The sequence below is a fragment of the Frieseomelitta varia genome, unplaced genomic scaffold (genome assembly GCF_011392965.1).
Source record: "Frieseomelitta varia isolate USP_RPSP 00005682 unplaced genomic scaffold, Fvar_1.2 scaffold_937, whole genome shotgun sequence".
Classification (NCBI taxonomy): domain Eukaryota; kingdom Metazoa; phylum Arthropoda; class Insecta; order Hymenoptera; family Apidae; genus Frieseomelitta; species Frieseomelitta varia.
The window spans coordinates 380,782-406,378 of record NW_025110742.1 but is presented as its reverse complement, the minus strand read 5'-3'; the positions used below and the strand labels follow the sequence as shown (position 1 = coordinate 406,378).

Below are 25,597 nucleotides of genomic sequence, written 5' to 3'. Positions count from 1 at the left end.
TATATTTAAAACAAGTCTATTTCCTTTCATGTGTACATTTCATATTGGCTTGAAATTGTGATAGTGCATTAAGCATTATAAATATTTTGACTGGTTTTCTATTTAATGGAAGTTAAATATCTACATAGATACATTTTGGTATACTTCGAAGACAATATGTAGTTTTAAAATTTACTCATATCCCACTAAACAATACAGCACATTATGCATGTTATTCACACTACAGATTTTTAATTCTTGTCAATTACAATTGGTCAGAAACACATGCGACATGTATGTTTGAATACATTTCCTTGTGACAGAAAAATATTATAAATTTTCCTGTCCTATTTATAACAACAATAAAATGTTTTATATAACTTATCATACATTTTACACATCATTTGAAAATTCATTTTAATACTTTTTTTATATTATTTTCTACATGTTGAATTTGCTCAAGTATCATGTTTCATCAAGTAAAAATTGAATGTTCAATAAAATTTATACTATTTAAATGAAATAAAATTTTTTAACGTTGAACATTTACTTCTAGTTTAATTTTTCACTAATATCATACATCCTTTATATTATTCTTTTTCTATTAAACATTATACAAAAATATTCAAAACTGATAATGTTATCAAAGTACAGTTAAATTTTTTAATACTCAAAATATAACATATACAATTTAAATCAGAAAAAAAAACACTTTATGATCTTGAAATAATCATAAACGTAATAAAAGTCAGATATGTTTCATATATATCAGTACAGAAATTACATGCAATATGATCAAGTTACATGCTCCTATCTCCTCCTTTTCATGCTAATTAACACTACATATAATATAGTATACTGTTTATTATATATGGATATAAATTGCTAAGGGTTTACTTAATTATAAACAATCACAATAAAATGCAACGCAAAAATCACAAAAACAGTAATTTTAGAATAATCTACATACACGCTACATAAATAATATATGTATGTCTAAAAGTGGCATTTAAAATGAATTATTTGGCAAACGCAACACAAAAATCACCAAACATTGAAAGTCAGTACCCAGTTAAATATTTCAAAAGTCTTACATCTTTAATAAATAAATTAATTAAAAAATAGGAATGTAAGGAAAGATAATGGTCGAGTAATTTGACAGTTTCAATTAACAAATAAGTGCTTATTCGATTAAAAATACATGATATTAATTTAAGAAAAAGAATTTTTTAAAAATCTATGAAAATAAGTAAGTCATTGATAAATTTGATTTTGATTAAAATAATTTTGAATAGAATTAAAGCTGGTATAAACATTATTGAAATAATCAAAATATTATGTATTTACAATTTTGTAATTTTGAATAGAAACTACATTAGACATAATAAAATATCAGTGCAGCTGATTAGTGCTTTTTCCTGTCATTTATCACTCACATTTAACCACAAAAGCATGAAAAGTACAAAAAATTGGAAGTTTTTGATTCCAGAATACCATATGGAAGTAAATACCACACATATAAATTTAAATGAAATTATTACAAATAAATTTAAATGTATGTATGTATACATATATATGTACAAATAATTTGGCAGAGAGAATATATAGGGTAATTCATATATACTTCTATATATTTCTTTTCTATTCAAAAAAAGAATAAAGAAGAAAAATTATATAACTATCTCTTACTGTTACCTCACTATATACTCACTCTAATTCAATTTTTTACCCTAAATAATAAAAATAAAAAGAAATGGAAGATTGTTTTACTTACACGTGATTCAACCTACATATATGTATACACAATAAGTGAAAATAAAATAATATGTTATGATTCGTCCATCTTCCTATAACTTATGAATGATCTTTTTTAAACCCTTAGGATGTTTTGATTTTGGAAATGTAATTTTAGTTCAAAATATTACACTCTCTCAATTTAAATCGTAAAATTTAAACAAATAACTACATCCAAAATCAATGTATAATTATTTTTTTCTTCGCAGATTTTATTCTTGTAATATTATGACACGCAATAGACAAGTAGAATCACAAGAAATCAAGCCCATGAATACTATCAGAATATAATTTCTATAGCAGTCTTTAACTTTGGCATTATTTCAAATAAAAAACTGAAATAATGTAACATATAAAGGTTTAGTAAATAATGTGTTAATATTACTAATTCTCTATCAGTATCAAAAACCACAACTGAAACTCTATTAAAAATTATGTATGAAGGAAAAAAATGATCGAACTACTTCACCTATATTTCGGTATAAATAATCCAAGCATTTATAGTACCATAAATTGAAAATAATAAAATACTAAAATTAATAGAACTAAATAAGTGCTTCAAACGCTTGCATATTCATAGGCTCAATTATTGAATATTTTTCCAAGACAACATTTATCACCATTCACACAAAAAGATGAATTATTTTGCCAATTAATGTTGTGAATTTAAACATTACTATCTGGTCTATTGGTAAAACCCATTGGTTGAGCATTTTCAACAAGTGTAGCTTGCATACTTGATGAAGGAACCTCGATATTCGTCGCTGCTGATCTCATTTCACGAAGCGATGCCCTAAAAATTCATAAATTATTAAAAAATTTATAAAATAATACGAACATATAAAAACTATGAAATGGCTATTGTATATATATATACAAAATATAAATTTTGTATCATAGAATATATACCTATAAAATGTAAGAAAATAAACGTTTTAATAAAACAAAATATTATATAAATAGTATTAACAAAAATTTCAATAAAAACATAAAAATATAATTGAAATTTTCCATATCTCTATTATGTGTTTTAGATATTTTATAATTATGTCCAAATAGAATCTATCCTACTATCCTATAAAGAAGAAGTATTTAAAATTTAAAATTATGAGCTGAAATTCAAATGTATGTAAAATTATAAGTAAAAAAAAGCTACCAATAGCATGCAACTTATTAATATAAATAGTATATGATATTTTAAAAATACAGAAATAAAGCAAACATGTAATTCCAATGCAAGAAATCCAAAGCTACATGTTATTCTCATAGAATTAAAAGTATGTTTATATATAGATAAATAATTTAAAATTATAAACTAATACTTGTAGCATACACACATTTAAGCCTTTCATTGCAGCTGAATTATAAGTGTTAATTTAAATAAAATCTAAATTCAACCAAATAATTCAATTTTAACAAAACATAATTGCACACAAAATGACAATTTAGTTCTAATACTAGATAAATTAAATTTGTATTGTCAAATACATTATTCATAATTGTAATATTAAAATCTAAAAATCTATGTGATATCTAGAAGACTACCAATGTAAAAATGACATTAAATTTTATATATTATTGCCTGGTTAGAGGAGTGGTGCAATGAATGTTTGATGATTTATGTAGGCCTCCAGACATCAGGATCTTCCACGAGAGTTGTATGATGATCTGTAGTAGGAGGTACAGTACCCTGTGGGGAACTCACACCCGACGTCATTCCTGCTGGGTCGGGCCTGGTTCCTCTGTTAGTAGTTGTGTATTAGTAACAAAATCGAGAATTACATCAAATATATTATACTTTACTATTATATTTTAACAGTACATAGCTTGTAATGTATGTTAAATGAATAATATATGTTTCATACAATTTTCATAAAGTGAAATAAAAATTATGTTAGTTAATATATGTATTATAAAAGGTACCCAAAAACCACAGCAATAAATTCAAACATAAATACAAACAAATATGAGACAACGTAACAAAATTAGTCTTCCACCCATAAGCAAATAACATGTGCACACATTATTATGATAACACATCACACAATTTGTTTTCCTAACTGAATTATACAATATCATGTATTGTTTTCTTATAATTGAAACAAAGTAATACATTTATTAGTATAAAATGTGTATACCTACAAAATTATATTTTTAACAATCTATGTAATTCAATGTATGATATATTTTATATAATAAATAAAACACATGTAACTTACTTTCGTCCAAGTGACATTAGTCCATATATTACACCTGTTGCAAATATTAGACCACTACCAAACAAGCTACTCGGGCCAAAACAAAGGAGGACTGAAGGAATTGCAATTCTAAAAATAAAAAAAATACGTCATGTCTAAATGTTACTGATATAAATTAATATTACAGGAAAAAAAAAGAAATATATTTATACAGTTTGTGTGAAAAATAAGATTTACTTACATACAATATCCAGCTGCTCTATTCCAGTATGGTCTTTTTTCCACCCAGTCACTGAAGTTTTGTACATAATCAATAAATAAACAGCAACATGGTGCTTCTATTGTTGCAACTATAAAACCAGCCACCATTTGCCACATACCACTTATTAAACAATCTATAGAAGCTCCCAGTATTGACAAACAATTCCATCCTCCAAGAATAATTGCAACTGTAACAAATTCATAAAAATCAGAAAACCATGAAAATTATAGAAAACACTGCAAACTATAAATTCTAATTGTCGTGTAGCACTTTTGTAACTATTGTAAACAATATAAGTAAAAATAATACAAATATTTGTAGTGATAATAAATAATATAAAGTGTTTAAATTTTACATAATTAGTTGTATAGTATAGAAAAATCACAAACCATAAATGCATATTGTGTCTTAATACTGTGTATGTATACAAAATATTAATCATTATACATTTTTTTTCTATGTAAATTCTGAAAAATATGACAAGTTTGCTGCAAAGGAAAGTGATAACAGTAAGTTTCATTCTATAATAATATGTATTTTGCAATACGTATTTTGTTTGAAAACATACTTATACTACCCACGGTACCGAGTCCTCGTCCAGCATATTTCATCCACCAAGGTACATCGTCCTTGGCAACAGGGTCCTGTCCTGGTCTTTGCATAATCGATGATATCTTCTCGGCGAACGACTAAAAAGACAAAAAACTATCATTACTAAAAAACATAACATATGTCCAAACGATTCTAGGTTTCAGTAATTTAAAGTACATTTACCATTTTTATCGTTCCAGTCTCCCCTTCTTCACCAGCTGACAGGACCAAACGAGACTGACAGTACTATAAGGATATGTTGATATGCGAAAAATCGACCCGTGAGTTTCTTAATTATGTGGCTAGAGGCGCTTATATCTGTCAACGATTTTGTTCGTAGCTCTTACGTGAACTCCTTTATGATTAAGCGCTGTTTCTATTACCAACTTACTGATAAAATATAACCTCGCAAAAAAATTTTTACCAATCAGTATCAAATAAATATTCGTAACATCAAATAAATATTTTTATTATTTACAATAGAATATAATATAGAATTTATATTTATTAACTGCATTCCCGAAAATTGTAGATTTTTTTCTATCAATTTGTATGAAATAGATTTTATCAAATTATTTATTTACAGTGTAAAAGATTATATTAAATATTATTTTATATTATATTATTTTATATTGTACATTAGAATAACAATACATAATTACATTAGAATATTACATAAACATTCTTTTATTTATCATAACATTAAAAATTTATAATAAATCAACTGAAATTTGTATATAAAATATAATATAAAGACAGATATTTATACTTAGGAATTTTAAGTTAGAATAATTATCTTCACTGTGGTGTACAGAAATAATACTTAATTATTACATCAATATATAAATATGTTTATAACAAATATAGATTATTTCAATGATAATTATTAAATAATTTTTTATTAAAATTAAATCATGTAGTATATTCAGTAAAATCATCCATATAAATACGTTTGTTCGACCTTGGTGATAAGTCATCAGTTGTTCTATCTGGATTGTTATTTATTGATTCTTGCAACACACGATTCCGAAGTCGTTTAATATGTCGTAAACGTTCTAACCAATTAGAAGCATATGGATTGTGACTATTTTGTTCTAATGATGAGGAAACCATCGAAGCAAGCTATAACGAAAAAAGAAGAGAACCGTAAATCTCATTGTAATTTAAGTTACAATACAACAATACAATTCAAGCTACAACAATTATTAAACTAATATTAGTTATATTTTTTTTATAAAACTTACATTGGCATGAAGAGCTAATTGTCGAGATAAAATAGCTAAATTTTGATCAGAAATAATTTTTGGCTCACTGTGTCGAATATGTTTAGCTAATTCTTCTTTTACTTGAACTGTAACTTGATTAGTACCATGATCTAGGGGTTGAATCACAACACATGCATAATTAAATTGTCCCTAAAAAAATAATACAAATATTAATACATATTACAGTCAATATTAGTTAACCAATTAACATATTAAACATACTTTTACAGTTTGTATGTTGTATGGCTCTCCAGATTCATTATAAACTACAGTAACATAGTTATTTCCAATATGTTGCTTTTTAGATGTACATTTTGGATCACTTAGTTTTGTTGGCATTAATGTAGCAACATGAAATGCCACCTAATAAAACGATATAAAATTAAAATTTAAAATATGAAATAAAAAAGAATATAAAAATTCTTTTGAACCTGTGTAACATCGTCTTGCCAAATATATGCGAAGTTTCCGTTTTCACCATTACGATCTAAACCTCCCAAAAATACACCTTCATCAACGTCCTTCAATCGGACTAAGGTCCCTAATCGTTGTAAGAATTCTGTATACCTAAGTGATCCATGTTGATTAGCTAAAATTTCAATTTCATTAGAAGCTTGTCCTGGACCAACATAAAGAACTCCAATTTTATGCGTTTCATATGGTTGTATTCTATCTAAATTTGTCACTGCTCTTTGTACAGCCGTTGTCTGTGGAACCAATAAAGGTTTTTCTGAAGGTGAACCAAAATGTGCTGTATGATACAGTTGCAAAAACACAAAACTGTAATTTATAATTTAAATATAAATTTTATATTAAAACACAAAAATAATTATCAGATATTTTTATTTTAAAGTATTGCAACATTACCTCGGATTGATACTAGTTTTAGGTGTTTCTTTCACTCGTGGTGAATTTCCTCTACGAATATTATCCCACTCCCGGGATTTTTTTACAGGACTCATTACAGAAATCGTATGACCTCTATCACGAAAAGGTAACGGTAAAGGAGGTAACATAGAAGGATCAGGTTTCTCATCCTTTTGCTGAAAAAAGATACATACTATTTATTAAAACAAAAAAATATAAACAATATCATCAATGATACCTTATCTGCTAGATGATTGCGTCCAATAGGTGGTTTACTATCTGATCCTAATGGCATTTGTTTTTGACCAGAATCAAGACTAGATAAACGAGGATAAATTTGTGTAGGTGATTGTGGAGGCTTTGCAATAGACGATTGAATTTGTGTTGCGCGTCCCTGTACTCCTAAAAAGTTTCCTTGACCCTATAAAAATAGATAAAAGATTTTCATAAGTAAAACATACTGTAAAATTTATTTATTTAATTTATTTTATTTATTATTAACACCTGTATGGTAGTAGGTGATGGAGGAACAGTATTGCTAGTAGTAGTCGTAATAATTTGAGTGACTTGTGTTGCGCCCGGATAAGAACGTTGAGATCGTAATGCAGTTGGATGATCTGATGTATTTTCTGACGGAGGTGTTGTACCCATACCAAACATTTCTTCTGGTATAGCTTCACAACTAACTCTGCAAAAACATTTACAAAGCTCATGAAAATGATCATTGAAATCAATTAAAATAATAAAATAAAATTTTTATTAAAATAATAATACCTCATATCTTTTGCGTATGTGGTTTTTGCAGGTTTTTTTAATTCAGCATCAAGTTTAACTTCAATGTCTGCTGATGAAAGATCTCGATCTATTTGCTGCAAATTTTGTTTTTCTTTATTCAAGAATGGATTTTTCCAATTAGCACTCATTTCGGGACTAGAATTTGATCTGCGTACAGGATTTCGAGAACGACGTAAATCTACCAATAATTTTTACTTTTTAATATACATAGTTTATTATCTATTTATTATGATAATTAAAATAAATTATACCATCTTCACCATCCTCTAAACTTTCTAAACTATCACGAGAACTTTGCCTCGAAGGACTCGGTCGAGCCGGTGAACCGGGTATTGCAATTGGACCCGATGATACAGAAGATATCACAGACTTCATGTTGTAATCACTTCGTACTTGATCTATATTTTTATCCGCAGTGTCCTACAAAAGGAGACAAGAATTGTAAATTTTTTTATCTATTTTCTAAATAGTATATATTTAAATTACCTCTGCTTCATCCCCAGAACATTCGAATGTAGATTCTGGCTGCTTTTGCATTAAATCTTGATTTGGTCTATATAAAGCCATTATATCGTACACAGGAAAATCTACATTTGTTTCAAATTGCATAGAATTCTGAATTCTCATTATCCAAGACATGTCGCCTGTAGGTCTACGCACGTATATTTCAGCCCAACCCTGACACCAACAAGCACAAAGAACGTGTTCTTCTTGTTTTTCACTATTAAGTATTTGTTCTAATTTCGATAATTCTGCTTGGTCTTTATTTACTTTTTCGGTAGGATGATCTTTTTTTATTGGATCTAAATCTTCCGATGTTTTCTTTGATTCCTCTGTTGGGGAATTTGCAGCTGTATTTGCAGTAGAGCTACCATGACCTCCAGAAGATTGTCTAGATAATTTGTCCTCTTTTGCTGTCTATATATTATCATTTTATATTTTAGAACATTTGTAATTAAAACACACTTTTGTAACAACAAATTATCAATAATGCATGTTAATAATACCTCTGTGCTCGATGCTCGTCTTAAAGTTGATTGAGATGTTTTCGAATGTTCAGGAGATTGAGGGCCAGGTTTACACACAACCCAACAGTTATCACAAAGTCCATTTCGCATTGCTTTATTGCTACAACCACTTGTTGTTACTGTAATAAGCTTATTACCAAGCAACCATGTCATTGATTGGCCTTCTTTAAGTAAAAAATCGGCAGCTGATAGTCTACATGAAAATAAATACTTATATTTATATATAATATAATTAATAAAATATAAAAATTTATAAATTTACCTTTTAGGCCGAGCTGAATAAGTTGAAAATGTATACCGGGCCATAAGATCGATACAAGTTTCAGTAAGCTCTACATGAAAAGTCATTAAAGCCTCATCAATTGGAGGCTTTAAATCTGAAACTTTATTATCTCCTATCATGCGATTAGCCATTATAGGCCTTTCTCTTCTACCTCTACTACCCTATAAATAAGAATGTAACAATAATTAATGGATTAAGAAACAATGATAAACAAACATAACTATTAGTTTTCGTACCTGCTCTGTCAAACTTGAGCTACGTTTCCTATTTGAAGAATCTTCATTTATGAAATTAAAATCTGACTTCATCAAATGTCCCTCTTCAAAGGGAACTATTACATTAGCCTTCAAACCCTATATATATAAAATAATTTTATTAATAATTTTATTATTAATAGTATTACTATATTAGCAATATAACGTTAATACTATACATACTGTAGTAATAAATCTAACAAAATCTCTACGAAATGGTAGTCGGCATTTCAAAAACCATACAGCAATTACGTGATGTGCTAAGGATACTGTATAATGATCATATTTGAAAGGATTTGTATATGGCAATAAAATTGCAAAAACTGACATGTACTGATCTCCAATAAAACTTGCAAAAACTTTTGGAAGTCTAGTAAGAGCTATAAGAAAAAAATAAATAAATATATCTCACAGTTAAATTTGATAACTATTAAATTTTAAAACTTACTAGAGAGAAATTCCAAAATTGGTATAGCTATATGTACTGTTGCTGAAATTTTTGACAAATTTAAAAGTACTTCAGATAGAAGTTTGTTCATCGCATCACGCATCTCTAAAATACAAGTTGTAAGACTAGTAACACACTGACTTGCACACTTTGCTGTTAAACCAACCTAAAAGTTACAATAGTTAAGAAAATTTATATAATTACAAATATTATATCACTAAATTAATTTTAAAAATTTAATTTCTCTTTTTTACCTCTAAACATTTTATCAAACGCTGTTGTAAATTGGGCTCCAAATGTGCATGATATGAAGCTAATGATGCTAATACTGGGAAAACATGAACGCGAAATTCTGAAAGGGTAAATTTTGGAGGAACATTGTAGAGAGACTCTGGAAGTCTCAAACTCTTATCACTGACCTATAAAAATATATTAAAATAAGTTCCTTGAAATGTTTAAAAAAAGTAAATAAAATAATACCATTAAAATAAAATATACCATTGAACAAAGTGCAGTTGCAAAGTAGTCAATGTCATTTGAATGTCGTGATAATATTAATGCTCTGTTTTGCATTACTTGGGGCAATTCTTTTAATACAAGTTGCAAAACTTTCCAATCTGTAAAACAGATATATTTGAAACTCAACTCGTAACTTTCATATATAAATAATTATAATAATTTAGAGCATATATAATATAAACCTTTTTCCGATATAATACAAGAAATAACAGCTTTGCATGCATGTGCCAATGACATATGAGTAATTTGACAAGATAAGTGCTGTAATGGAGCTGGACTAACTGGTGGAGGACTGTTGCCACCTCCTCCACTATTCATTCGTTCAGTCGTTGCATGTTCTAAAACTAAATATGGACTGAACTTTATTACGGATGAATTTTGAGTATCCAGAAATCCAAGATGATAAAGCGTATTCGCTCTAATTTTTAAAAAGCATTCAAAAATCTAAAATACAAAATAATTTTATAAAGAGACACATTGAAGTAAAATATACCATTATTAAAAAGTTAAAAATTAAAATATTATACATCATCTCTATATTTGTTACCAAGTATCGAATTGTAGAAATATCATGGAAGACAGTTGGTTCTTTATAATGCTGTTCCAAATGATTCACTAAAACTTTATAAGCACGTATGGCATGACTTGATGGTAAATAATAAATTTTTGATGTTAATATTTTCATCACACCAACAACTGCAGTCTTTACATCTTTAATATCACTATCTTTTGTAACTGGAGCATCAGAAATGAAGGGCTTGTTGATTACCTTAACATACATTTAATATTAAAAATAATATATTTTATTTACATAAATATCTAAAACATTATATACCTTCTCCAATATATCTAAAAGTTCTAAACATCTTTTTGTATCACATTCAAGACAAAGATCAACAAGTAAATGTGCAACACCATTACGAATTGTAATATCTGAATCCATATCAACGTGTTGAAAATATGGCACAATTATTCGCTCAATTAATTCGTCTTCATATCTCGATCTATTAAAAATAACGGCAATTTAAAAAATTTCTTAATTTTTACAAAGTATTACTTTACGTACCTATTAACTTGAACGACATTTGTTAAAACATCAAGAACTTTCATTCTAACATTAGTACGTGTTTCAATTTTATAATAACGTTCCATCAAATTTGCTAATTTAGATTGCCATTGATAATGTGTAGGTCCTATAGTTCGTGCTCGATATTCAATTAATTTCAAAACGGAACCTTCCTAAAAAAAATTTAATTGTATATTTTAGTAAAAAAAAAGAAATATTTAATGTTATATTTACATTATAAATATGATAATTACAGGTCTTGCATCACTACATCGTTCAACGAGATCATAAAATCGTTGAACACAACCATTATAATGGTTACTATCCAATAAATTTTCAATGCTATTTATTGTTTCATGTAAATTCACTGAGACTTGTCTAGTTGCAGGTTGATTACTGGTTTCTACCAACAGAATACGAAATTAATGAAAATTAAATATTTATATTAAATTTTACAACTTTAGATTTTACCTGTATGAGAAATAACTTCTTCAATAATATCAAGAATAATACTCCATGTAGGGTCCCATAACTCAGCACCATATTTATTTACTAATCTTTGAATTGATAATGTTACTTCATACATAACAATTGGATGATTACATTTTAAAGCCTTATAAAATAACAAAATAATAAATAATATTTCTTGTAAGTGGAAATACATGGCCATTACATTACATATTTATTACTTACTTGATAAAATGAGGGTAAAACTGATGTAGGAGTACATTCTAATTTTGGAATTTTATGAGTCCCCCAAAGACCCATATTTACATAAAATACTGCACCTCTAAGTAAACGAACATCTCTCTGAAAATTTGTATCTTGTAGCAAACGACACATTGTATATAGTGCAGAATGACCCATATGTGTACCTAATAAGTTACGCATTATCTACAAATATCACATTTGAAATCCATTAATACCATACATATAGCATAAACGTAACTAGCATTTAAATTTCATAAAATTTTACAATGTACCTTCCAACTTATTTGACAGTATGTTTCAACATTAACACTTCCACATAATGCAATGATAAAAGTTTGTAATGAATCAGACTGTAAATTACTGTAACAAACAATTGCATCTAAAGCCTCTAAGCATCCAGAAACAACTTCACTGATATTGCTACAATAACATAGATGGCAAATATATCTAGAAATAAAAGCATAAAGTTTATTTTGCAATGATCATCAGAATTGTCCATTTACTTACTATTAAATTATAAAATACTTACTGAACAAGGCCTGATATAATATCTTCATCAATATAAGCCGAGTTAAATTTTATGACATTAACAAGAAGTGATAAAAACTCGGCCCCTCTTTTTCCATCTCCTACTGTTACAACAGGCATCCAATCTAATAAGAAAGGTCCCATTCTTTCCTCTAAGTGTAATATATCTTTTCCATTTTCTGTCAAGCTTTGTAGAAGTTCTAATCTGTACAATAATCCACAACTCAATTAAAATATTCATAAAATAAGATAATTTCTACTTATTCTATTTTAATGATTACCTAGGCCCAATATCTTCAGGAATATTATGTTCCTTAACAACCATAAAAAACTTTACTCTCATAAGAGAAGATAATTTAGAATATTGGCCTTGAACAAGACATCGTAGAAAATTTAATGTCACATGCCTATGTTCACGGGGCACATCCTTTTCTAAAAGATCTTGTACTAAATACCATAATCTTTCAGCTGCTTTCTAATTTAAAAAAATAAAAGATAATATTATACATTTTTAAATATACTACTATACAATTAATATATAATCTTAGACATACAATCTACCTACATCTTCCCATTGTTGATTAAGAACTGCATCACACAGATCTTTAATTGCTTTCGTACGATGGTGCACAGGACTTTCAGGACTAATTTCTTTCTCAAGATCATGAGTTAATGTAAAGTCTTCACGATTTTTATAATTTCCTAAAAATAAATTCAGTATTGATTTATTTATAAATATATAAATATGTAATAAATATATAAAATAAATAAATAATATATAAACTGCAATCTTAAATTATAATTTATAAATTATAATTACAAAATTAATTTGCACGATATAAGTTAAAAGTTTATTACCATTACGAGTTTATTTCATTATTTAATATAAAACTACATCAATAATACAGTGCCATTATAAATTATAAAAATCAAAAATCATTATAAATTATAAAATCACCTTTATTAATGCGAAAGAATTGTTTCAATTTATCATGTAACGTTTTATTATCTTTATCTTTGGAACTCATTTTCGACATTTTATTTTACGAACTAAAGGTAAACACTAAGATATCCAGAAAGGGCTGTAACAAGTAATAGTAGTAGGCATATTAAAAGTAAATCTCAACAGAGAAATGTCAGTGAGATGCACCGCGTAAAGAGAGATGAAATACCAGAATACCAAACACCAATCAGCTGTAATTTCTAACTATAAAAAAAAACACTAATAAAGACTATCAATACTTATAAAGTTCAACATATGTAACTATATTTTTAATATTTACCATTAGAGGGCTACAGGAAATAATTCTCGCAAGTCCTTAATTAAAATAAATTCCCATATGAAAAATTTTATATCTATTACTTTAGTAGTTCATGGTCAAAAGTTTTATAAGATATCTAAATTTAATCTTCAAGAAACTATCACATTATAAATAGATCTTTCAAATGTTCTGTATCTATAAACTTAATTTTAATAACACAGTATTTTAATAACTTAGTATTTTAATAACACAAAATACCATACTTAAACGTATGAACTATATGAATCAGATTATTTATTCCTTACATGTATTTTTATTTAATTTTACAAAAATACGTAGTGTGTTTCATTCACACATTGACACAATATAAATATCTTTTTTATATTGAAAATTTCGTAAAAAAATATGAATTGTTAATTTTAATGATTAAAAAATGTTATTGTAAAACTAAATACTATTAATTAAGTATGAATATCGAAATAAAAATACATTAAAAAGTATATTAAGTTTAGAATTTATTTATAATTACATTTATATGAAATCATTTCTTCCTGCTATTAAATACAAATATATAATTTTATAATAATTTAATTGCGACTATAAAATTTTTAATATAAATTTATAGTACAATATAAAAAAATTTTTATAGAATGATCATTTGTAAATATTCACTTATTTGATTTGATTTACATGACGTAATCGACATTTCTGTTCAATTAGAAATTTATATATACTTTGACGAATTATGAACATATTTTTTTTTACAATATAATACGATAAATTAGATTATATTCAAATTATTTAAAATAAAGAATTCATTCACAAAAATTATCACGTGTTGTTAAATATTCCATATTTTTCATTTATCTTCAATGCACTATTACGCAGTTCTATTATTATCACTTAATATCAAATTTACTCAATGATTAAATCTCAGATAATTGATATTAAAGTAGTAATGTTGGGAAATTAATCGAATATATCTATAACTAATCGCGGCGTCGTTTTGCAATTAGTAATTTCAAATTGCACAATGTCAAAAAATTCCATTACGGATATTTTGCAACCTGTGCCATTTGAAAAGTGGTCTCTTATACAAAATAAAACAAAGCTCAATTGGCCAGAGTTTGCATATGTAAGTTTTAATTTAAACAATTTATAATTGAAATATAATTTAATAATGCTAATGTACATTCTATAAATGAATCATGATAAAATTCCTTATTTGTAGTATTATTACTGGATTCAAAATTCTATTGTATGGAAAAAAGAAAATCCAAATATATCTATTCAAATTTATTGTCCAGATGGAGATTATGAACAAGGAACTTTTATTGGAATAAGCAACGTAAGTATAAATTGAAATAAGTAATCTGAAAAGTAAAAGAGACTATAAAAAATATCCTTTCTAATATACAATATACATTCAGTTTTCAGTTTGTAATATCTTAATATTTACATTGCACCCAAACAGTGATATCATACATAAAGTGTTAACAGAAACCAAACTCATAGATTACGATCAACAAATATGTTTTGCTTCAGTTCATGGATCTTTTGCATCTAATGTGTTTACTGCACTAGAAACTCTCAAGTATTTGAGAAATGTAGAAACAGAACTAGTATTATCAAACAATTATTATTTTAAGCCTACCGAAGAATGTATAAAAACAAAAATTTGGTATTATTTACATTTATTATTATATTGTGTTAATATGATATTTACATTTATTATTATATTATGTTATTATGATATTATGTTAATATGATATCAAATACAATTGCAATTTCTTACAATATAAGAACAATTTCTTTTTCTTTCATGTTTTAGGATACCAGATGAATGTTATATAAAACCTTTGGATAAATTAAACGTTCCATTAATACATTCTTTATGGCCACATAAGAGTGTGAAAAATCCTGAGTTGTCCTTAAAATATATAGCAACATTGATAGAATTAAATGGTGGAATAGGACTATATTTAAAAAAAAATGATTCTTTAGTTTCATGGGGTATACAAAATGATTGGCAGGGATTAGGAATGGTACAAACTTTGGAAGAACATAAAGGAAAAGGTTATGCAAAAGTAATAGTAAATATGCTTTCAAAAAAAATTGCTGAGCAAGGAATTTCAACAACACTATTTATTATTAAAGGAAACACATCATCAGAAAAAATGTTTAAAGCTCTTGGTTGGAAAGCAGTTGCATCCTGTGAATTTATAAAACTCACTACAAAAAAACAATAGTAAAGTCTAACAATCAAAATTAGTTGTCTAAGAATTCATAAAGATAAAATATTTCATTAGAAGGAATTATTAAATTATTTTCTGTAAATAAATTTACTATAATAGAAAATAAATAATGCTTTATTTATATTATAATATTTGAAAGCTATAAAATTAGATTTATGTAGAATATGGGATATTTATAATATGCAGATCTAAACTAATATACTGCAGTACTAATATACATTAAAATAACGTGAAAAAATGTATCATATCTGTTAAATAATAATATAACAAATTTCTATTTTTATTTTTGAAAATTGTGGCATTTTTTATTGTCCATTATTTACTTCAAAAGATTTTCCTTTCAATAACTTTTCTTAAAAGTTATCCTTATCATTCGTTTGTGTTTACCTAACTATTTCATTTAATGTTTCTAATCTTGTTTCTTTTATATTTTTATACAAACTTATATGATATTTTATCCACTTTTAAAGTTAAGTTTTGTTTGAAAAAAACTGAACTTGTTTTATACTTATATTTAAAATACTTATAAAATACTTCAGATAAAAGTACTATCAATACTAGTTTGTATATTACATACTTTTATTTATTACAGTTATAATATTTACATATTATTTATGTATATTTCTATTTATAACTATAATTTATAACTATATTTCTATATATAACTATATTTTTAATTATTAAAAAAATTTGATATATAACTATATTTATAACTATATTTCTATATATAACTATATTTTTAATTATTAAAAAAATTTGATTAATTTCCCTAGAAAAATAACGATCAAATCTATCCATTATATACTTCACTACTACACTATATATACTACACTATTTCCGGAAGCAACGTTATCACGTGGCTTGTGTTAGAAGTGTTGTGTTTGATTATTAACCATTAACGTGAAGTTTTAATCACAACTACGAATATTTATGTTTTACTAATATAAAATTAATGTCAAAGAAATACAACAATATATAATTATAAATTTTACTAAATTATTATATATTTAATAGTAAGTAAACCAATAAAAATACATAAATATAAATATAATATTGTTTATATATAACAACTTGTCATTTCAACAATGACAAATAACCTATAAAATTATTACAATACGTCTTTATTTATATTTTTATAAGATCCAAAATGCAAAGAGAAGAAAAGCAATTGGATTCTGCTTTGGAGGCTATTATTATGAGAGTAAACGATTTAAAGACTGCAATTGCTGCAATGATATTTAAATTGGAACATGAATATGAAACATTGAATTGGCCTAATTTTCTTGATAATTTTGCACTTATTTCAGGGCATGTAAGTTAATGTAGTTATAACTTTTAAATGAAAGCAATTTTGATTAATTTAAATGATTTAACCTAAAACAAGTTTCATTTATAGCTAACCAGTCTCTCAAAAATTCTTGGTCATGATAAAGCACCAAACCTAAGAAACTTAACAGTTTTACCATTACGATTAAGTCCAGAAAAAGATGATGAACTGCTTCGTTTAACTGAAGGTAGAATTCCCACATTTGCTCATGATTTAGTACCAGATTATCTGCGAACCAAAGTAGAACCTCAAGCTGAACAAAAAATGATCCAGCTTGAAGCAAAAGCTGCAAATTTAAATTATGAAACATCACATGTAAGGAGAAGTATTTCTTATTATATATTATATCTTTTTAAAAATTAATTATGAAATATTCATATAAATTTCATGTGTTCTTACTAATTATAAAAAGATTTAATAAATTTAAATTTTGAAAGTATTTTAAAACGGAGATAGAATTATATCTCTTTACTGTCTTATTGTAGAAGCTTAAAGATAATATAAGATGTTCTATTTCTCTTTTAATGTGCTAACTAAACATCAACTAGGACTGCAATGTAAGCTACTATCAGCTAGCTTTCAGCTTTTATTAGTTCCATTCGCTTTGGACTGAAATTAAAATAGTTATAAATTACACAAAATAATTTTCAAATTTTAGAGACAAAAAAATGTATTTTATGTTTTACAATATTGTATTTAATATAAATTACAAATTATTTTATAGTTTATTTATATTTATATGAACATAGTATTTTGCAATATGTTTTTTTGTTAATATTAAACTGTTAGAGGAAATCATTGCTTCCAAAAAATATTATGAATTGCAAAAAAAGTATTATTGTATTGTGTACAACAATTTAATTTTGATATACAAAAGTTATTTTTCCTCTAATAGTTTAAAAATGCTATAAAATTTCATAGTAGGTCCATTTAGCGAGTGGAACGCTAAATGTTATTTGTCTTCTAAAATATGTATATACTTTATAATTTTCAGAAACAAGTGGCTCAATACACAAAAGTCATTAATCATGTATGGGATATAGCAAATAAAGCACGTGAAGAATGGGAAAGTGAAGCTGGGTCTAGAGCAACTCAAGCTCAAACAAGTAGTACTGCAGATACTCATGCACTTGTAGCAGCTGTAGGTATGGGTAAAGGTTTAAAGGTAAATTTCTTTTGAAATTAATATATATATATGATAAATTTCATATAAAAAGTGATCAATCATCTTAATTCATTAACTATATATGAAATTAAGTACGAAATAATTTTGCACTTTTATTTTCTAGTCTGATTCTGTACAAATGGTTCAGTCTGGTGTAAATTCTGTACCTAGTGGAATGATGGTAGGTAGACCTGGAAATCAACAACAAACTCCAGGGCAAGGATCTCTAGGAAATCCATCTAGTAAGTAAATCCATTATAATTTAATTAATTTTATAATTGATATTTACATTGACAACACTGACAAATATATTCTATGTATTTGTAGTGGGACAAATGAACAAAGCTCCAAGTGCAATCAAAACTAATATTAAAGCAGCATCACAAATTCATCCATATAGATAAAATATAATTTTGTTTTTAATATTGATTTTAATATAATAATTATCAAATAAAATATTATTTCTACCATAATTAATTATTTTCTGGTACATGAACAATATAACATTCATTTATTGTTTTAGAAAAATAAGAATAAAAAATTTGAAATAGCTGAATATAATTTTTTATTATATAAAAATATAATTTTTAAAAACAAAAATTTATTATCTTTTTTGTGATACAATTGCATTTGCTCGTGGAGATAAATATTTATTCATTACAGGAATAATTTTTGCTTTTAAACCTTGCTCTTTCATCCAGCATAATCGATCTTGTAAAATAAATGATTCTGCTGATGCTTGTAACATCAATTGTAAACCAGTATATATTTCAACAATTTTTAGTTTATCACAATGAATTTTCCATAGTTCTATTATATTTTTTTCATGCATGTCAAGATTGACTTGTACATCTAAAAAATAATGTAATATTTTCATTATAGTTTTATAATTTTTTCAAATTTATATTATTCTAAAATAATGTACATATAATCACAAAATTATAGAAAGATTTTGAAATAAATTAATAAAACAGAATATAACATAAATAATAGAATATCACCTTGTTCTTTTAATTCTTCTCCTTTTTGTGATTGTAAAATATACCTAGATAATGAATCTCGAACGTAAGTTTTAAAATCAAAACACTGAGATTTTCTTGTTCCTTTTTGAGTACGTTTTTTAAGAGAAAACCCATCTAAAAAGTTTTATATTAATATTAAATAAACAATGCTAAAAAGATGAAAAAGTGACACATACTTTTAGTTGCATATAATTGCAGGACAGCTCTTGCAAGAACATAAAAAGAATGTTTATTATGTGTTTCAATAGACATATTGTTCCATCTATCTGCTGTTTCCTGACATGCTAATCGTAAAAAAGGCTGTCTTAAAAAGGAACCAATATCAAAATTGGTATTATTAATTACAGTTTTAAGACAATTAGATAGAGGGAAATTATTAAAGTATTGTTTTTCAATTGATTCATTTATTTTTGTATTTTTTGATATTGAAAGCTTATGATAACAGCAAGGAATCATAATAAAAATACGTGCTGCTTTCATATCGCAAAATATTTTTGATGCATATATGCTAAGATCTCCACAGGCATGTAAACCAATCAAACAAACATCTGACTTTTCTTGAAATTCATTACTTAATATGGTTTCTATTGTTTTAGCAGAATTACATGTTAAATCACAATAATTATATTTAACATGTGTTAATGAATCAGGATATCTTTTGAATTGTCTCTTTCGAGCATTATTTATGTTTACTTGATTTTTTTCTAATCCAAGAACTTTATATCCATATAAATGGTACAATAATTGACAAATATATCCCTGCAATAGAAGTACATCATAAATATAAATTTTATTTTTCATAAACAGCATTACGTAAATATGAATTTCTTACCAAACCTGCACCAAGATCAATAATAATTTTAATATTTTGTGGTGCACATTGTAAGTGTATCAAATGTGCCAAATGCATTATTTCATGTTGTTTCTTACAATTAAGACCAATTTGAAAATTTTTTGGTAATTCTATTGATAATACAGTATTTATAGTTGGTAATTGATCAATATATCTACACTTCTCAACAAAAGTTATTAAGGTCTTTGACCATTCTGGCTAAAGAATTAAATAATTTATCTACAATATTATATCAACGTACTTATTGTATATTTTTATTAATGTATTCTAGTGTTATTCATTTACCAACCTTCATCTTTTTTTTTACTACAAAATCATTAAGTTCTCCATTTTCCAAAATTTGCAAAGCATTCAACCATTCTTTTGGAAATGAATCGAGTATTCCTTCAGTTAACAAATCAGTAACTGGAGTATTATAAAGCCATTGTGTATCAAGAAATAAATTCAATGCATCCAAAAAATATGTATCTGCTATACATTTATTTACGTGTGCCATCTGTATATATAAAAAATATATGTGAAAAAAAATTTATACATATTTTATATGCATTACTATAAAAGTTTTACAGTTTTAACAAACAAAACCTGTAACTACAATTATACTTTTATATATATAATTTTTATAACATTTATTATGTGAACATTTTACAATAAATTACAATACATTTAATGAAAATTGAGTAAATTATTTTATATATGTATGTATTATGAATGCATAATATTCTTTTAATAAAAAATTATAATAATATTAATTAATAAATAATGTCTATTTCAACAAAATATTCATTCAGCTGCTCTTGCTCGAATTTCTTCTTCTTGATTTTGAACCCTCCAATTTTCTGAATGCCTATTTAATAAATCGTTATTAACTGGTCCAATCAATGCACGTCCTACTTTAATGTGCTTTTGAGCAGGTTGTAAATATTTAGTAGCAACATACATAAGTTGATCTTTAGTTACAGCTTTCAATCTTTGTCTTTGTTCTTGAATATCATCATCTGTTACATTGTATCTAAACTTAATCATTCCACGATTACTTGGCGAAATTGGAGCATCAAAATGTTGAAACACTCCTAATTTTGCTTCATCAATATTACTTTGAGATAATGGATGTTTTAATAAAAACTCATAAGCTTTGTCAAATAAATCTAAAGTACGAGTAGAATTAGGATCTCTGTAAGAGTAAAATGCAAAAATTCCATCTGATGATAATGTTGCACCACCCCCGTAAGCTCCACCCTTTTCTCGAATTTCTGGATGTAAGTAAAGTGATGTGATTAATTTAGAAAGTATTCGTAAAGGTGCAAAATCGGGATTTGTGTATGGTACAGTAAAAATTGCTTTAGCTGTATAATTTACAGTATATGGTAATACATAATGAATAGCACTATCTTTCATTTCAGTATTTTCATCATGTGTGAAAATATATGCATTTTTAGGTGTGCCTTTCAATGAACTATAAAACTCACTAATACTTTCTAGTATTATTTCTTTGTTATCTGTACACAAATTTATTGCTGATCTCAAATGTTGTTTATTCAAAATATAATTGGATATTTCTTGCATTTGACTTAAAACAGGTGTTAAATCTGGCATTTGTGCTATTTTTTTCATGTTTGAGACATATTGCAATCCTGATATAATTTCCTTAAACTTAGTGACTGGAGAAACCAAACTAGCTGCACTACTCATTGCATAGGTATGTCCTAAATCTGCAATACCATTGATCAAATCTGCAGCATTAATTTTAACAAGTGTCGTAAATCTTTCAATATCTGCTAATTGAACATTATTAAACAATTCTAACCATAGTTTCCACATATCATTTACATTACGATCCAAACAATATGATTCTATTAATATTCCTTCTTCATATTGCAATAAACTATTTTTATGTTCCACAACATGTTTCATAAAATTTAAACCTCCAGTCTTTAATTGTATCATTTGATCAAAATTTCTATAATCATAATTTTTTGTACCCATTTTTGAAATAATATTATTGAAAAGTGGTATCAATGGTTTTAATTCTTGTGCTAAATCTCTTGTACCAAGAATTCCTCGATAATAACAAACACCATTTGTTGGTTCATTAGCTACTTGTAAGGGAACATCAATTACTTTCATATCTTCTAATTTATATCGTTCTACATCTTCTTTTATATCTTCTATCTTTAAAGTAGGAAGAACATTTACATCCTCTTCTTTCTGTTGTTCTTCAAGAAGAATTTTTCCATCTATATAAATTTGGTCTAATTCTTCTTTGGAGAGTTGTTTTAATTTAGATTCTAATAATTCATGTTCAGCAGCTGCTTTTTCATGATCATACTTTTCATATGGCAACATTGTTAACGTTAATTTATGATTATTATCCATTAGATATGTTTTTACTAATTGTTGAAGATATTTAGGATTATTCTTTGTTTCTTCTCTAAATTTCGTAATCGCTGCATTAATTCTCATTGATTGTATAATATTACCATTGTGATTCCATAATGGTGTTAAACTAAAAAGTAATTGCAACCCAAAATTGGGAGTTTGATGTTTCATCTGAAGTTCAATAGTGTGTAAAACAGCCTCAATACGATCTTCTATAAAACCTTCTTCAACAACTTTTTCTATAGTTTCATTAAAGATCTTGTCTATTTTTTCAAAATCTCCTGGTTTAACACCAAGCAAACTCACAACGAACATGGTATCTTTACATTGGGAATCAAAACCTGTCATTGGACCAAAAGCAGTTCCTAGTTTTGATTCTACTAACGCTTTAAAAAATGGTGAATTTGGCCCTTTCAACAGTAGTTGAGATAAAATGTTTATTTCAAAAGTCTTTTGTATATCAGTAATATCATTGCACAAATAACCAATAGCTATGCTACCTTGTCGATTAGGATCTGGAGCCATTGGATCTGGCCTGCATGTAATGTGTTCCTTTTTTGGACTATTCCAACGTTTTTCCGAAGGAACTTTTGACATGGATGTATCTATTTTATCCATTAAAAATAGATATCGATCATTAATAAATTTTAAATGATCTTCTAAAGGGAAGTTACCATAGGAGTAGAATCGAGAATTAGAAGGATGATAATAAGTTTGATGAAAATTAAGCAGGTCAATATATCTTAATGTAGGAATAACAAGAGGATCTCCACCAGAAATTACTGCATACGTATGACTGGGTAAAATAAGATTTAATAACTTCTCAGCTAATATTGTTTGATTTTCATTGAAAACACCTTTCATTTCATTAAAAACTACTCCTTTAAAAATGATAGGTGAATTCTTATCATTAACATCTGCATGTTCTAATCTCCATCCTTCCTGTTTAAAATCAAGTTCTCTTAAATTTGGCTTAAATACAGAATCCAAATATACTGATTGTAAATTTCGATAATCTTTTAAATTTTGAGTAGAAAATGGGTATATGGTATAATCAGGCCCTGTCATGGCATTCATAAATGTAGCTAATGATCTTCTTAACATTTTGAAAAATGGGTCTCTACATGGATATCTCTCACTACCACATAGAGTAGTATGTTCTAAAATATGAGGTAAACCTGTGGAATCCTTTGGAGTCGTACGAAATCCAACTGAAAATACATTGTTACTGTCATCTCTGGTTAAATGCAAATATTGCGCTCCAGTACCCAAATGGGTTAATTTCACTGCAGTTAGATATACTTCATCTATTTTTGCAATTTCATCTACTATGAAACCATGAATAATTTGTCCGTCTTTTAATTCATTGATACTAGCTTTTGTTGCAGCTCTATCATACTTTGTAACAGTACATGTTATATTTCTTCTTGAATGGGAATTATAAAATTTTAAACAATGTTTTAATCCAAACTGGCGCAAATGAAAATATGACACATTCAACATCTTTAATATTATTCTGTGGAACTTCAATATCTGTAAAGGTTAATTATTACTGCCTTACGTTAATAAAACAACATAAAACGAAAGACTTTTGAAAAAAAGGCTTATATCACTCACCAGAATTAAATATTCGATGCATAGACAACAATCTTATATTTTGTTAAGACGACGTGCAAATTTTTGATTTTTCAGTTTACGTCTTCCATAGCACGTGATTTTTTATTATGACGAATGTTAATGCAACAATCATTAATAATTGTTATTTATGATATATATTATTTAATTGATCAATGACAATTGATAATAATTACGTCGAAAATTTATAAAATAAAAAATTTCTGACTATTTAAAATCAATGATCGATTACAATTCATGACTATATAATTGTAATTACGAAGTAATAAGTAAAAAATAATGGATAGCAGTTAAAGTTTAATAGTTTAGAATAAAAAATTAAATGAATAATTTTGTAATACCTTTTATTTATAACAAACAACTTTCAGATATTTGTTCTTGGTATTGCTTCGTTTTCTATTTGTTTCGATATATTCATGATACATATATTCAAATGATTAAATAGACAAAACTTATTCATCGTAAATTATTATTAACATTGTTAAGTTATAATTTTATAACCATTGTTATATGTATTTTGTATTAACTCTGATTTTATGAATATAAAATTTTTTATATATAGTTACACAAGTATTTCGTTTAACTATATCTGTGACTACGTACACAGTAAAATCTTGATTATACGAACAATTTAATAATGAGCTTCAGATATATATAATCATAACTGATCAACTTTTATCCTCAGCTATTATGTTTTATTAAAATAGGAAACAAAATAAAGAATATAAAGAAAGTTAATGAACTTTTATTTTTCAAACTCGGTTGTCTGAAGAACCTTGTCTCTCGGATAAACGTGTTCGGATAAACGAGGTTCTATTGTATATATATTTAAATTTATATTTTAAAAAAAACTGCGCACCTAATCTAATAAAACCAATATACTACATATAAAGTGCATGTATTTTAATTACAAAAGTATTAACACTGACCAATCATATTGTATCTAGCACTACCAGAATAAAAAACTTCGAACCAATGATTACTCACATTCAATTGTAGACATCCAATAAGAAGCACGATATCAAAGAAATGGCAGAATTGCAACGATCGTTCAGAAAAAACAGTGCTACCGTTGAATTCTCATTTTCTATAAAGTGGAAAAACGTACAGG

General features: G+C 26.3%; 6 protein-coding genes across 9 annotated transcripts; 2 read left to right on the top strand and 4 right to left on the bottom strand.

Annotated features, from left to right (window-relative positions):
• LOC122537880 (calcium channel flower) lies at positions 1-5,166 on the bottom strand. Of its 2 annotated transcripts, XM_043671508.1 has the most exons (6): positions 5,008-5,166; positions 4,802-4,922; positions 4,213-4,420; positions 3,993-4,100; positions 3,356-3,515; positions 2,432-2,566 (listed from the first exon to the last, which is right to left on the bottom strand). In XM_043671508.1, the coding sequence occupies exons 1-5, from the start codon at positions 5,008-5,010 to the stop codon at positions 3,392-3,394; spliced, it is 564 nt and encodes a 187-aa protein (XP_043527443.1). In that variant the 5' UTR covers positions 5,011-5,166; the 3' UTR covers positions 2,432-2,566; positions 3,356-3,391. The 2 variants fall into 2 exon arrangements, with proteins under 2 accessions (XP_043527442.1, XP_043527443.1); XM_043671507.1 differs by lacking the exon at positions 3,356-3,515 and having other exon boundaries at positions 1-2,566.
• Positions 5,167-5,633: 467 nt separating this feature from the next.
• On the bottom strand, positions 5,634-13,827 carry LOC122537875 (tuberin). Of its 2 annotated transcripts, XM_043671500.1 has the most exons (30): positions 13,761-13,827; positions 13,547-13,670; positions 13,154-13,290; positions 12,870-13,063; positions 12,590-12,793; positions 12,333-12,507; positions 12,043-12,243; positions 11,821-11,962; positions 11,604-11,752; positions 11,350-11,522; positions 11,119-11,287; positions 10,831-11,052; positions 10,466-10,727; positions 10,263-10,381; positions 10,019-10,183; positions 9,765-9,930; positions 9,500-9,696; positions 9,299-9,415; positions 9,042-9,223; positions 8,759-8,972; positions 8,238-8,669; positions 8,003-8,171; positions 7,731-7,929; positions 7,461-7,644; positions 7,195-7,377; positions 6,957-7,132; positions 6,521-6,869; positions 6,312-6,452; positions 6,069-6,239; positions 5,634-5,946 (listed from the first exon to the last, which is right to left on the bottom strand). In XM_043671500.1, exons 2-30 carry the CDS (start codon positions 13,623-13,625, stop codon positions 5,737-5,739), a joined length of 5,481 nt encoding a protein of 1,826 aa, XP_043527435.1. In that variant the 5' UTR covers positions 13,626-13,670; positions 13,761-13,827; the 3' UTR covers positions 5,634-5,736. The 2 variants fall into 2 exon arrangements, with proteins under 2 accessions (XP_043527435.1, XP_043527434.1); XM_043671499.1 differs by lacking the exon at positions 13,761-13,827 and having other exon boundaries at positions 13,547-13,754.
• An 836-nt stretch (positions 13,828-14,663) lies between these two features.
• On the top strand, positions 14,664-16,192 carry LOC122537892 (glycine N-acyltransferase-like protein 3). The gene is made up of 4 exons (XM_043671537.1): positions 14,664-14,985; positions 15,082-15,198; positions 15,281-15,531; positions 15,682-16,192. The coding sequence occupies exons 1-4, from the start codon at positions 14,884-14,886 to the stop codon at positions 16,097-16,099; spliced, it is 888 nt and encodes a 295-aa protein (XP_043527472.1). The 5' UTR covers positions 14,664-14,883; the 3' UTR covers positions 16,100-16,192.
• Positions 16,193-16,968: 776 nt separating this feature from the next.
• LOC122537904 (mediator of RNA polymerase II transcription subunit 8) lies at positions 16,969-19,105 on the top strand. 2 transcript variants are annotated; one of them, XM_043671557.1, is made up of 7 exons: positions 16,969-17,118; positions 17,246-17,417; positions 17,502-17,747; positions 17,981-17,989; positions 18,427-18,597; positions 18,722-18,839; positions 18,925-19,105. In XM_043671557.1, exons 2-7 carry the CDS (start codon positions 17,253-17,255, stop codon positions 18,999-19,001), a joined length of 786 nt encoding a protein of 261 aa, XP_043527492.1. In that variant the 5' UTR covers positions 16,969-17,118; positions 17,246-17,252; the 3' UTR covers positions 19,002-19,105. The 2 variants fall into 2 exon arrangements, with proteins under 2 accessions (XP_043527492.1, XP_043527493.1); XM_043671558.1 differs by lacking the exon at positions 17,981-17,989 and having other exon boundaries at positions 16,972-17,118; positions 18,925-19,101.
• Positions 19,106-19,186: 81 nt separating this feature from the next.
• LOC122537903 (protein RRNAD1-like) lies at positions 19,187-25,381 on the bottom strand. The gene is made up of 6 exons (XM_043671556.1): positions 24,828-25,381; positions 20,762-20,968; positions 20,452-20,670; positions 19,796-20,378; positions 19,599-19,733; positions 19,187-19,449 (listed from the first exon to the last, which is right to left on the bottom strand). The coding sequence occupies exons 2-6, from the start codon at positions 20,966-20,968 to the stop codon at positions 19,202-19,204; spliced, it is 1,392 nt and encodes a 463-aa protein (XP_043527491.1). The 5' UTR covers positions 24,828-25,381; the 3' UTR covers positions 19,187-19,201.
• Positions 21,096-24,385, bottom strand: LOC122537902 (presequence protease, mitochondrial). Its single transcript, XM_043671555.1, has one exon. The coding sequence runs from the start codon at positions 24,352-24,354 to the stop codon at positions 21,256-21,258; it is 3,099 nt and encodes a 1,032-aa protein (XP_043527490.1). The 5' UTR covers positions 24,355-24,385; the 3' UTR covers positions 21,096-21,255.
• Positions 25,382-25,597: the final 216 nt, after the last annotated feature.

Coding starts and splice junctions, on each gene's coding strand:
- LOC122537875 (XM_043671500.1), bottom strand. CDS start 13,625: ATGTCGAAAATGAGTTCCAAAGATAAAGATAATAAAACGTTACATGAT. Junction 10,382..10,465: donor TTGTATTATATCGGAAAAAG/GTTTATATTATA, acceptor TCTGTTTTACAG/ATTGGAAAGTTTTGCAACTT. Junction 7,930..8,002: donor TTTAGAGGATGGTGAAGATG/GTATAATTTATT, acceptor AATTATTGGTAG/ATTTACGTCGTTCTCGAAAT.
- LOC122537903 (XM_043671556.1), bottom strand. CDS start 20,968: ATGGCACACGTAAATAAATGTATAGCAGATACATATTTTTTGGATGCA. Junction 19,734..19,795: donor GCAATTATATGCAACTAAAA/GTATGTGTCACT, acceptor AAAACTTTTTAG/ATGGGTTTTCTCTTAAAAAA. Junction 19,450..19,598: donor AGAAGAATTAAAAGAACAAG/GTGATATTCTAT, acceptor ATTATTTTTTAG/ATGTACAAGTCAATCTTGAC.
- LOC122537892 (XM_043671537.1), top strand. CDS start 14,884: ATGTCAAAAAATTCCATTACGGATATTTTGCAACCTGTGCCATTTGAA. Junction 14,986..15,081: donor ATTGGCCAGAGTTTGCATAT/GTAAGTTTTAAT, acceptor CCTTATTTGTAG/TATTATTACTGGATTCAAAA. Junction 15,199..15,280: donor CTTTTATTGGAATAAGCAAC/GTAAGTATAAAT, acceptor ATATACATTCAG/TTTTCAGTTTGTAATATCTT.
- LOC122537880 (XM_043671507.1), bottom strand. Junction 4,421..4,801: donor CGGTACCGTGGGTAGTATAA/GTATGTTTTCAA, acceptor AATTTGTTACAG/TTGCAATTATTCTTGGAGGA. Junction 4,101..4,212: donor AGAGCAGCTGGATATTGTAT/GTAAGTAAATCT, acceptor TTTTATTTTTAG/AATTGCAATTCCTTCAGTCC.
- LOC122537904 (XM_043671557.1), top strand. CDS start 17,253: ATGCAAAGAGAAGAAAAGCAATTGGATTCTGCTTTGGAGGCTATTATT. Junction 18,598..18,721: donor GTATGGGTAAAGGTTTAAAG/GTAAATTTCTTT, acceptor TTTATTTTCTAG/TCTGATTCTGTACAAATGGT. Junction 18,840..18,924: donor ATCTCTAGGAAATCCATCTA/GTAAGTAAATCC, acceptor ATGTATTTGTAG/TGGGACAAATGAACAAAGCT.
- LOC122537902 (XM_043671555.1), bottom strand. CDS start 24,354: ATGTTGAATGTGTCATATTTTCATTTGCGCCAGTTTGGATTAAAACAT.